This window comes from Rhynchophorus ferrugineus, unplaced genomic scaffold (assembly GCF_030347505.1).
Source record: "Rhynchophorus ferrugineus isolate W39M unplaced genomic scaffold, kcgeb_rfMv2 rfM1, whole genome shotgun sequence".
Taxonomy (NCBI): domain Eukaryota; kingdom Metazoa; phylum Arthropoda; class Insecta; order Coleoptera; family Curculionidae; genus Rhynchophorus; species Rhynchophorus ferrugineus.
This window is the reverse complement of record NW_027472580.1, coordinates 61,373,172-61,386,719: the sequence shown is the minus strand read 5'-3', so window position 1 is coordinate 61,386,719 and position 13,548 is coordinate 61,373,172. Positions and strand designations below refer to the sequence as shown.

The window sequence follows — 13,548 nt, the reverse complement described above, 5'->3', positions numbered from 1 at the left end:
AAACATTTTTTCAATGAGTTGGAAATGTCTGAATTTGTACCGAGTAAATCGCATTTACGGGAAGTTTTACTTTGTTACTTCATTTTGAAGAAAAGGCGGTTGAAGGTCTTCGAATGCTGTGTGAAGCTTATGGCGACATGCTCCATCGATTTCAACATATGAATACCGGTTTTCGACATTTTAAAAGTGGTAATTTCCAATCGCTTCAGAACATGATCCAAAAGCTTGGTTATTTTGTGCTATCTGAATTAAAAGGCGGTTGGTCATGTGTGAAATGCTACTTGAACGACAAAATCGGAAAGATTTCTTGCATCCTATTGTTACTGGTGATGAAAAGTGGACCCATTTTGATAATCCAAAGCGAAAAAAGCATGGGAATCACTGAACATACATCAACATCAATGACCAAACCAATCAGCATGGTGTAGTATTCTATGAGCCGATAAAACTTAATGAGATCATCATTCACTATCGACTATTGATACATTTGACGTTAATTGATACGTTTGAGCTGAGCACTGTGCGAAAAATGGCCAGAATGCGAGCAAAGACAAAACAATGTTATCCTTCAGCATGACAACGCTCGGCCACACGCTACTTGGATACTTGGAACAATAAAATAGGAATTACTACCCTACCCGCTCTATTTTCAGTCATGTTGTTTTTGAGTCATGACCTGTCTGAACAAAGCATCGATAACATCGATTCGTCGATAACCTCAACAGATACATCTTTCTTTCGAGACGGAATCCTTAAATTGCCTATCAGATGGGAAAAAATAGCGGATATCGATGGACAATACTTTGAATGAAATATATTGTACGTAATTTTAAATAATAAAGCTTCAAATTAAAAAAAGTTCCTTAAAATTCATGTATAGGCGTAATAAACAATCACAGAAATCTGATGGATGTAAGTCCAGCGAATTGGAGGATTGCGGAGTAATGTAAGTCGATTTTTTTTATAAAACGTCGCGAACAACCTATAAATTTAACCAATTGCAAATAAATAATATTCCATTTAATAGGGTTACCCAACGAAAGAAATTCATAATGAACAATTCCAAACTTCTTACCTCTACTTCAATGTAGCACAAAGTGACAATATTTAATTTTTGTACCTTATCCAGCTTTTCACAAAAAATCTCCTAAATTAATTCGCGGTTTTGTATGACTAACTAGACATATGTTTACCAGCTAGATAGCATAACATTATAAGACGATGTTTCAGTTTGTTTCTATTAGATTAACAATAACACAAACCGCCATACTTTCTGACCGGTGCCCTGTAAGCATAGAATGTGTGACGTAGCGCTCTACGGAGAAAATCGTTTCGTGTTTACTGTTTTCCAATCCAGTCATGTAACTTTTACGCTGCGTAGAACATATCCACCAGTCTATATTAATAATTGTCAACTCCCGCAAATACCTAGATCGACGTCTAACTTGGAACGTTCCAAACGGAAACAACTTGGACTTAAACTATACCAAATGTATTGGCTTATCGGGCGCAAATCCAAGTTATCATTAGATAACAAGATATTATTGTATGAATCTATAATCAAGCCTATTTGGTCATATGGAATCCAACTATGGTGCAAGACTGCTAGCAAGTTTAATATATTCATCATAGAACGGTTCCAAAATAAAATGTTGCATGCCATTGTCGATGCTCCATACTATGTTTCAAATGAAGTGATACAACACGATATTCCTCTAGAACCAATAACGAGTGTAATTCAATATGTTTGTGTGAAGTACTTCGAAAGAGTATCAGTGCATCTCAATGTTCTCGCTAATCAGCTAAATATGCGAAATCACAGTGACGTGTGTAGACTAAAACGTCTAACACCATCCAATCTGATTATTGGACATATATAGACTTTAGAACAAGCTTTAAAAAAAGACTAATTAAATAAAATAGTACTTTGTACAGGAGATCACTTAATGAAGTGATTTTCTACATGTCATGTATATATAACATAAATATAACAAATACTTTTGGAACTACTAAGAGTAATAATTAAAAAATATCCAGTTTTTCACCATACCCTTGAAAAAATCTCCTAAATTAATTCGCGGTCTTGTATGACTAACTAAACATATGTTTACCAACTAGATAACATTATAAGACGTTGTTTCAGTTTGTTGATATTAGATTAACAATAACACAAACCGCCATACTTTCTGCCGGTGCCCTGTAAGCATAGAATTTGTGACGTAGCGCTCTACGGAGCAAATCGTTTCGTGTTTACTGTTTTCCAACTTACGCCATTTCGCAGCTGAAAACATCAACAATGTGCCGCGAACAAGGCATAGAATAAACAAAGCTTATTTATAACCGAATAAAAAGGGGAATAGCGTGGTAGCGCCGGCAACGAACCGAACCGTCGAAATAGAAAAAAAAACGGCTCGAGCAACACACACACACATGCTTCGATTTCCTTTCATTCAATTCCAGTTATTTTTACATTTCTAAGTTGTCGGTACCCCCCGCGGCCTTCTCTCTCACTGTATCAGGCGTTCCTTCTCTTCCTTTCTCTTCTACTAACGAATTTCAACCGAACCTATCGTTCTAATGGCTTCCTCGGAAAATATCTCTCTCACGAGATAGACCTTGACTATAATGAGAATTACATTCGTCACACATCTTATCATTTCAGTTCATTTGATTCATAGAAAATTAAACCAGTACTATTGTGGTATTGTTTGTATTATTTATGTAGTATTTTTGGTATTGTTTTTTCTTTGACTTATCAACGATATAAAGAAACTGATTTAGTATCGTGTGAGTTTGTAATTAAAACAAAATATATCTTTGTTTTAACTGATACTAATATACCGAAAACTATGATTGTATTATTTATAAATTAAAAGAATTGAAACCGCAAATCATTTACTCAAACGAATTTACTATTAAAATTAATCATATCCATTACTAATAATTGATATTTGTAGATTCATTTTATTCTTATAAAGCTGCAAATTCAAGGCTTTAAGATATATTTTCTTTAAATTATTTTATATAGCAAACTACTTGAATTTACAATATTTAACACATGCCTCAATATTACGATATTAAATAAGATTGTACAATATTTGTTGATCTATTGTTTTTTTAATAATAATAAATTTAGTGACAATAATATTATTTCGCAAAAAAAATAAAACTCCAAGCCTTCACAAAACAAATATAACTTTCGTACCAGTCCAATACATATGTACTTCATTATCTTACCGTAATTAAAACAAATATGAAATAGTTATGTTTCAATGATGTGTAATGATGCTAATTTTAATAGATATTATATTTCAATTTAAATAGTATTTAAAATTGGTAATTATCAACAATGTTATATTATTTGTATTTTGTGGTGACTAAGTTCAGAATTCTTAATTATAAGTAAGGAAAGAGTATTAAAAAAAGAAAATGCAATAAAAATTTCATAACAAGAAATACTATTGCTTGAATCCCGCTCTAGATTTTTGTTTGTCTAAAATCTGATAAAAAAATGAAATGTAATTGTAAGTTGAAATGTAAAAAATATCGTCATACATTTTACGAATTAAAGAATCGATATTTTTTAGATTTGTTATTGTCTATCTGAAAGAAAAATTATCTGAAAACCAATAAAAAACGTTCACTGATTTATAAAATATATCGGTTTGTTGAAAAAATATTGGGCAAAAAATATATCTATCTATATAAAAAAATCCTAGAAGTATTCGATATTTGATAGTATTCCAAAAAATATTTCTATATTTTATATATTTTTGATATAAATTTTTAATATATCTCATATATATGCCAATCTCAAAATCAATTAGCAGCAAAGATCATCATGATGTACCGTCAGAAGTTGACCATGTAGAAATGAAACATACTTCCTAGAAATGGTATTATGTACTTAATCAGAACATGATAAGGACTAATAATAAGATAAGGACATGATGAAAGGCATATTATTTTATGAATTATAACCAGTGGCCATTGCTAATTTTGACATTATCAATCATATATTTAAATATGAAAAAATAATAACATCTGAAAATAAAAATTTAAAATTACCCTTGACTAAATTAAGTTTTAAATAGTTTTTATCAAAGTTCGGAAAGTATTTTAAGTGAGTAACTATCCCAGAAATACTTTACAGTTATGTATAAACTTTTATCATATACACAAGTACCAGAACATACTTGACATCTTAAGGAGCCTATATATTTACCACATTGCCTAATATATACGATAGTTTTAAAGTGATTTAACAATTTAAATAAAAATGACGCATACAAGGTGTTCATGTACTTCCAATATTACATAAAATCTATTTGTTCGATATGAAAATAATGTTTACATACGACATCACAACTAATTACAAATCACACAACATACTCCATCATCATTAAAAACCGAAACATTTTTATTCACATCAAGTTCAAACAGATTATCATTTATAATATCACTAACAAATATAGTAAACAATTTTAAATTTTTGTATTCAGCATATAGATTTCTCAAATATGGCACACAGCGACTTAAAAGGGTAAACAAAGTGAACATTTAGAATATTTAAAAAATAAATCCAATACACAAATGTATTGAGGTTGTGCAAGTGGTACTTGTAATAAAACCAAATGAATGATTAACGATTATTGAAGTGAGTGATGTTAATTAATTGTTGATACGGATCAAAATCTCATGGAATCTTAATCCAAAAAGTATTGACCCAATATCAGATGCTTTGCGACTGTATGGGTACTGCCAGGTCGAATTTCCGTACCATGTCTTATTGCCGAGATCCGATACAAATTATTATTATTAGATTTGGTCCTGAAAAAGGCTGCATGTATATTAGGGATGTCGGCCGCCGAGAAAAATATCGATATTACGATATTTTACAAAATACTCGATATATCGATATTTGTAAGAAAAAAAAATGATTTTCGATATTCTCTAAACATTTTAAAAAGCAGCAACATTTTTAATTAAAAATTTAAAATTAAGTAGAAAAATACATTAAACCTTTAAAGTTAAGTGCCAATTGTAAAGGTTTATTAAAAATAATTAAAAGGTTGTTTATAATGTTCAGTCATTGGTCAAAAAAATATCGACCAAAAATATCAATATTTTTAGGCATCCCTAGCTCAGATATACATTTAGAAAATTTAAAAAATAAATGGCGAGACAGTAATTGAACGAAAATAACACTAATAATAATGAATTATGTACATTCCGATTTTTATATAATTAGGAATTATACTAGTATGTTATAAATTCGCAGCGTTACCTACCAACTAAATGCAAAAATTCGTGAAAAAAACTCAGTTAACAGAACAAAAAAATCACATTCAGAAAATCTGCTCTGCTATTTTATCTGCTAATATAATTTTGATACTTTTCAATACATATTATTGCATTGTCGTGTATTTTAAAGAAAATTCTATATAAATTACGATATTATTAGGGTTTTATAATAGTGAAAAATTACCACATATTTCACAAAATGTCACATTTGCTCTGATTAATTTCTTAGTTTTAGATCAGAGTCGAATATTAAACCGAAAATACCATAAAACATATTATTTAAGTAACATTAGAAGGACATAGATAAACAACAACAAAACCATCCCACGAGAACTGAGAAACCGTATTGCGAGATGTACGCTCCAGTCCACCGACAGCGTTCCCCCACCCTGACCCATTGATATTTCTGGCGCATTCTTATTCGCGTCGCTCTCTACGTAGGTCTGTTTCGTAGTTTTGTATACCGAGAACTCCACGTTACAAAATCCTTAAGTATCAAGAATTGTTTTCAACCGCCTTATTTCAAAACCGAGCGTGTCTGTACGAGGTCAACAATCGACTTCAGTCGGCTCACAGTCGTCGTTCGGTGTAGATGTACGGTAGTCGCGCTAGGTCGAGCACTTGTCATCGTATCTCTCTAGCATTAATATAGACAGACGAAAAATTGTTCCGTGTTAAAACAGTGTGCGTAAACATATTAAGGGCGTTTAATTTTTCTGTGCGCCGTGACAGGAAAATCATTCGCCTCCATAGTTCACTCCCGCGTTGTGTATAAAGAGAATGCATTTTCCAGTTGATCCAGATAGGAGTTCGGTGTGGAAAAGTATAGATAGAACCTGTCCGTTGCCCTGTTGGAAAGCGTTGTCCTCTGCGTCGTGAACCAGATGCTTTCCAGCTAAAAGATTTTAAGTGGTGTATAGTTCCTTGGTGCAAAAGAATTGCTGTTTTCAGTTGGTGTTGGTGTGCAGATGTCGTCTGTGATAGTTGTGTTCACTGTGATTTAGTTTAGGATTATATTTAGACTCACTCACTTCCAAACTGGATATCTTAAACAAGGTGAGGTTCTCAATAAACATTTTAATCGCCATATTATCAATTAAATTTTCTAATTATTGATGTTCACGCCAATAAAAATACCGTATTTCTTTATTTTAGTTATTATTGGCCGGCAATATCCTCTCTGATTTTAAGTTTCTGATGAGAATATTCTCACATAAAAAGAATGCAGGGCGTGCATTCTCGCATTCACATAATTTGACACTGCTATTAATAATAAATTTATAGTATTTAAATAAATAGGTTTATGTTAATCATAACTCCTTATTTTCATACTTTTAAGCTCTATAAGCTCTTACAATATTGGGGGTTTATTACTTAAAAATAGCGTTACTCCGAATGACAATCCCCACGAAAAACTAACTTTAATATATAGAACAATATTTTGATGTGGCAACATGGTACTGGATATATTTAGTGGCCATCAACAATTTGAAGGTTATATGACATGTTTTAATTTCTTCTAGCTAAACAATTCAAATAATAATTATATAACTATATAAGAAACAGAAATAGTAAAACACCAATTGTATTATCGAAAATAAAACCTATATTTTTGATAGTTATAATGCTTTACTTTTAGACTTTAAAGAGTATATTATATATTTCATTTATACGTGCACAATATATCAGTACATTATTTTAAATTTCCCTAAATAAAATCAAATGAATTCTTATTTATAAATAAAACAATTAAGACATATTCTCCATAAAATATAATAAATTAGAACAAATATAATAATTTCCTTTAATTTTCATGACCTACTTTATTATTCTAATATTTCCTAGCAACAAAGTCTAACATATCAAGCATAACGCTTTTGTAACAATTCCCAAAAGTGCTTTTTATTTATATTTCCCGGTACCTATTTGTCATGTATCGTTAAGTAAATGCATGGTTATATCTATTCGAATAAATACTCCAATATTCCTACCGCACTGTACTTAAATAACATGTTTAAAAAGAATTCATTAATAAACAACAATGATAAGAATTACATTTTTATTTTTAGTGGATTACTTGACGTATTTCTAGCGAAATCATTGATACTATCGATACAGCGGCGTAGATAACTACATATGTATAGAGGTTTAGTTAAATACATTAAAAGTTAAAAGCCTACAAGAAATATTTCAAAATATCATGGATCAGATATGCAACACACAATATAGGTAGTGTAGGTGAGTTGCATATATATCAGTTACATACTGTCTTAATAAAAATTTGAAATTTAATTTATTAAAAACATTTCAGAAAATAGAATTATCAAATATTTACTTAAACGCCAAAATACAATATTTTTAAAGTCCAGCAAATATCCTTTGTTACTAAAAATATTTAATTTTATATTAAATTGATCTGATAAGAGATTAGAAGAAAAATAATTTTAAACATTGGAATTCCCAGCATTATTCTTAAAAACTAATAAACAATGAAGTTTATGATTTACGACTTATTTTTTCTAAAATGTCTTTAAAAATGTGCCAGATGATTATTATACGACAAAATTATATATAATAAATCTTTTTGCCAAATAGTACTTACAAGACTATTACACGGTTAGATTATTTTTTTCTTTAACTATTTTTTATCTTGAATCAATATTTTATAAAGACAGAAAAATATTTTGGGTATCTGTAGACAAGTATATATCAAAATTGAGCAGTTAGTTAATATTTAACATGTAACAAGTGAACAAATAAAGCTATATTATATAACTTTACTCTATTACAGGTGAAAACTTTTCTATCAAAATCATTTCAGACCATTGATTTAATATATTTCACTTGATTCTTATAATTAGAACTATGTGCTTCTGATATACACTATACATATATATTATGATACTGAGGGAAGATAAAAATATAGAGGTTTATTAAATAATAGCAACACTTGTTATAATACATTTCTAACAAATTATGGCGACAATAAATTACAAAGTAGTTTATTTTAACTGATGTTACATAGAAGAAATACGTCATAAGGTTCTAAAAAGATTACTAAACCAGGGTTTTACCATGAAAATGTGCAAAATTAATGGCCTTTTATATAATATAATATATAGTGACAAGACGTAATTAATTTAGATTCAGAAATTTATGTAGAAAATACTAGTCAATTTCCCCAAAATAGTTTGTATTTAACATTGTTAGTTGAACAATTTTTATTTTTGTTTGTCAAGATTCCAACGAATAAATTAATTGGAACAAAGGCTACACTCAAATTATACCGACTATATTACATTTATCGAATTCTATGAAATACTAATTTATCTGTATTAAATTAATATTGCAGTGCTGGCTTGTAAAACTATTAATCAATAACAGGACACATATAGAGATAGAAGACGAACTTTTAGCTCCATGTTATTTATGATTAAAATACATTAACCTATGTTATTTATGATTAACGTTACTATTTTACCTTTAATCATAAAATGACTAATACTTTTTTGACATTTAACAATATTAAGATAGTACTAGACATATAATACCGTTTAAATCAATAAAGTATTTTCACATTTTTTTAATTGGAATTGTTCCTGAAGATCGACGGACACTTCTTATTATAGCTATCAATTAATTGAGTTTAAAATCTCTTCAAGGTTAATAAATTTGAAATGGATGTATTCAAAATATGGGTTTTTTGTCACCGACAATAAAATTGTTTTCATTCCACTATATGAAAAATCATCGATTCCCAAATTTTATATACCTTGAATGATTTGTAAACACTAATGGATATTACCATAAGTAATATCTCTGTTAATAAACTTGTTTAATTTTTTAATATTAAGTTAAGGTAATTTTTATATATATATACAAGGATATTTCCAAATATCACTAATATTTCATATTTCATTTTTTCAGACTGACTTTTCAACCTGGGCATGGCATTGGCACGACATGCGCGGTTGTAACACGGTATGTCCCAAGTGTAAGCACGAATTCGCTTGCTGCCCTCAGGGGCCGACCGTAGCCACAAGCTACGCAGGAGCATCCCTTCTATGTCCAGGTACACGAAGATCTATCGTCCTCAGCGGAGGAGGTCTGGTGGGTACGTCGGTAGGAGCTACATTAGTTCCTCCAGTCAGTCCATGTTCTTCGCCTCAAGTAAGTTTACTAATAATGTTAAATTTAATCTGTTTATTAAGACTAATTTGGTGCTCTTAGATATCACCGGGCACGAGCATATCATTTGTCCTGCCGGTACCTGTACTGGCATCGCCACCATTTCAAGAAGCCAAACCAGACGCAGAGTTGCAACAGTTGGCAGATACCGTTCGGGCTCTTCGCCAATCAGGCTGGTTCTACGAAGACATTTCTTTTCAAGAATCGAACGATCTATTGAAAGATACTAAGGTACGTAATGTTCCTCCATTATATCAAAAAATTTTGAGATATATTTATATAATTATATATTATATATAAAATAAGATAAAATTAATATCATTTATATAATAAAAACGAAGTTTTATTGAAATTTTAATCTTCTTAAATGAAATATAAAATTTTACTAAACTATATTAGAGATGTAATACAAATGTTATTTATTTACAGGTTGGTACCTTTCTTGTGCGAAATTCATCGAATCCTAAGTTCCTTTTTTCATTAAGTGTTCAAACAGAACGTGGACCAACATCAGTCCGTCTTTATTATATTAATGGTTACTTCAGACTAGATTCCCAACCACATTTGCAACATGTCTTGCCGGCCTTTCCGAATGTGATAGATCTAATCCAGCACTATGTGCAGGAGTTTATAAAAAATAGCCAAAGTAAGTTTTATCTGAATAAACCAATTTAACATTATTACTAAATATATTAATGTTTTCAGATGCAAAAGATACACAGGTATGGGTAGATAATCAAGGCCAATTATATTCCTCGATACGAATTAAAACTCCACTGCGTAAGAGAGGCGAACCACCTAGTTTAAAGCATCTAGCACGTCTAAGTATCCACAAGGCGATATATGGGTCAAATAAACCGAAAATTGCCCTCATGTTGGCACCTCATAAACAATTGGAGTTACCAAACTCATTGGTATCATACCTTTCGGAGTATCCTCATTGGGTCTGAAAGGAAACCCTTTAATTACCATGTGGATGGATTATATCAGTGAGATAGACATTTAGCTAGGTAGTTATCGCCAAAGACTGTTGTCTAGTACCTGCACTGAAAATCTGGTACTAGAAAATCGTACATTTTAAATGGCAGCCAATTTACAACAGTTTAATTTATTCATAATTCAAATTTAGTTCCAGTTGAAAAATTACTCTGCCTAAATTGATTGCCATTTAATAGAACCAACTGCCTTGAGCGAAATTAAATGCGATCAAGGAAGGCTTTAGAAAATAAATTATTAGCTAGAATAACAAATTATTAAATGTAATTCTGTCTGTTAATCTATGTATAGTTTGTAAAACTGTAAGGTATAAGTGTAATAGTTCAAAACCATATTGATTGTAAAAGGAGAGCGAGAACACCTACCATTTTCCTTTATGGAATAAAGTATTTTGTTTTTATTTATGTAGAAATATGTTTTAATTTTCTTTACTTAACTGCCATTTTTCATAGTTCTTGCTGTTCCTTTTCATCAAATTAGACTGTTACACCCTAAAGAAATCGGTAAGCCATATTGGCTCTAACTATAAGAAATGTGCTCTTGTGTACTGCTGTATTTATTTGTAATTAAGTATATATCGCAAAAAAGCAACCAAATTCTGTAGTTTGTAATGTGGAAACATGCATTTATTTATTATTATCTAAGTTAAACTGTAATTTATTTAACTATAAAATGACGCAAAGATTCCAATTTTTAATGACCACACTTGAGTACCATATACTTTAAATTAACGATAAACTATTTTCTTTTTCTTTCACTTTTTCAATCAAATATTGCTCTATATAAAAGATAATAATCGCAACATTCAAAGCTGCTTATTATTTACTTACTAGGTAAACAGCAGACCTTGGAAACAATTAATTGCTTAATGTCTATTCTCGAAAACATTCTTCTAAAACCAACTTAATATCGGCTGAATAACGTCATAAGAATATTTTGCACGACCCCATAACAGTTCATTCATTATCATTCATATTGTTTATGGAGAGGCTATATATCAATTTAACTGTAATAGCTTTATTTGTACTTAAATATCAGTTTTGAGAATTTCAAGTGTAGTTAATGTTAGTTGTCAATGAACCATGACGTGACATGTCTTGTAGTAGTGAATTTAAGATCAGTTAAAATCGTAACAATGTTAACTGTACTTTTATTATGTATTGGACCTGTATTAAGTTTTAGTCCTTTGTAGAAATATATTTGTTTTAGCAGCTGTACTTAATACAGGTTATTATTGTTTATAAGTATGTATACTATTTTGACGTTCTAGTCGAGTGACGTATTCTGAAAAACCTATATCATATTTAACAGATATTTATTATTGTAACTTTTTTCGATTAACAAACAGAAGTACATATCCAAACTTTTCTGATAAAGACCTTAATCCTCAACTCATAAACTGTATTTATTTTCGAATGTAAAATGACAGTCCTTTTTCAATTTGTATGAATGTGTTGGTTTTTTGGGCGAATGTAATTTATATATGTTGTGTTTGAAAGGGACGAGAATGAAAACGAATGATTTAGTATAATGTATTTATTTACCTAGGAAAGAATAAATTATTTATTATTTTGATACAGTTGTTATTTTTTCGGCATTCCAATGGAACACCTTAATGTGCGATTCCCTTGATAAAATTCTATATCGATTTTTTTATTCGTGTTATTTATATTGTGTTTAGGAATAAATCATAAAATCATTTAAATTATTTTTAACAAATTATTATTCGAGCAAATCAAACTGAATCCTTAAGCGAATTAATAGGAAAAAATTAGTGTTTTAAGTAACGTAAATAAAAATTATTTTCAATTTAATCGTCCCAAGATTTTCTCGAATCATGCACAATAGAAATAATTGTAATTTTAACTAATACATATAATTATCTACGGTAGCTATTCGTCTTTTTTAATTATTTTTAGAATATTTTCTTACTATTATTATTAACAAGTGGCAGATACGCTCAGATATGTAGATAAAAATATTATGTTCAATACAAAATAATCCTTAATACATAACTTAAGAACAAGCCTTCGCGCTGATTTTATGCGTAAAGTAATGCTTTAAACAAAAAGTAATTAAATTTCATATTTTTCAAAATATCCAAAATGTATGTAAAAGAGTATCTAATATATTTTAAAAAAATGCTATTCAGCTAGACCATTGATTAATAAAGTTTAGTGAATACTGCTGGCTAAAAAGTCCACTTTGTTTTTCCATTTGTTTAAATTGAACTTCATGGTCTTTTTTAATGATAAATGATTGTTTAGTTCACTATTTGAATTTAATTATTATGTAGTTGTTCTTCAACAAATGTAACTGAATACGGTTCTATAGTTTAAGTTAATTTTGTCTAAATCGACTACGAACGTTATATGAATGCGTCACAAGGATATTTTAGATATCTAAAATTCTATTAGATACCAGTTTCCCAGGAATCGTTTTATCTAAATGTATGTGAATTTTAACCAATTAGACAGTTTAATATCGTCAATGTACATTTGTAAAAATATAGTCGATATTTTTAGAATTCTCAAATCAGTTTTATTTTTAATAACGATATGTTGAATTACTCTGAATTTAAATTGGTTCTTATATTTAGAAGATACTTTTTAATTTAAATTAGATAATATTTTATATGTATGTAATACATAGGGTTTTTCGATAACGACGAGTCTAATTTGAAATAAAATGAACAAGATGCATGTGAAGTGTTAACGAAAGTGGTAAAATTTAATTTATTCAAAGTATTTTCTTCAAGAACGTTAAGGGTTTATCAGTCGACTATTTTCCCCACAAAAAGTGATCAATGGTCAATTAATTTGTTACAGTTTATATTTAACGATTGACTCAAAAGATATGACCTTTTAAAGTAGTCAATTTTATAAGGTGCTTGTATAAATAGTGAGCGCTACAGCTCTTTAGACCACCACAAATACACCCACTCTAGATTCTACGGTTGGCAACGCTGGAGCAGTGGTGCCATGCAGTTCCGGGGTACTACCTATTTCATCTTAACCCTTTACCATTTCCGCATAATCTTGACCTAACATAATTTAACTA

The 13,548-nt window shown here is 29.7% G+C and overlaps 1 protein-coding gene across 2 annotated transcripts in view; it reads left to right on the top strand.

Moving 5' to 3' along the window:
* The window catches only part of LOC143195036 (suppressor of cytokine signaling 2), a 333,965-nt gene extending 321,902 nt beyond the window's left edge, over nt 1-12,063 (top strand). The window contains exons 1-5 of one of the 2 annotated variants that reach the window (XM_076401921.1): nt 5,744-6,360; nt 9,232-9,474; nt 9,535-9,723; nt 9,922-10,138; nt 10,198-12,063. In XM_076401921.1, the coding sequence (XP_076258036.1) occupies nt 9,268-9,474; nt 9,535-9,723; nt 9,922-10,138; nt 10,198-10,442 (858 nt within the window). In that variant the 5' untranslated portion in view covers nt 5,744-6,360; nt 9,232-9,267 and the 3' untranslated portion in view covers nt 10,443-12,063. Of the gene's footprint in view, nt 1-5,743; nt 6,361-9,231; nt 9,475-9,534; nt 9,724-9,921; nt 10,139-10,197 lie in introns of those variants that run through there. The other variant, XM_076401993.1, reaches the window with a different exon arrangement.
* Nucleotides 12,064-13,548: the final 1,485 nt, after the last annotated feature.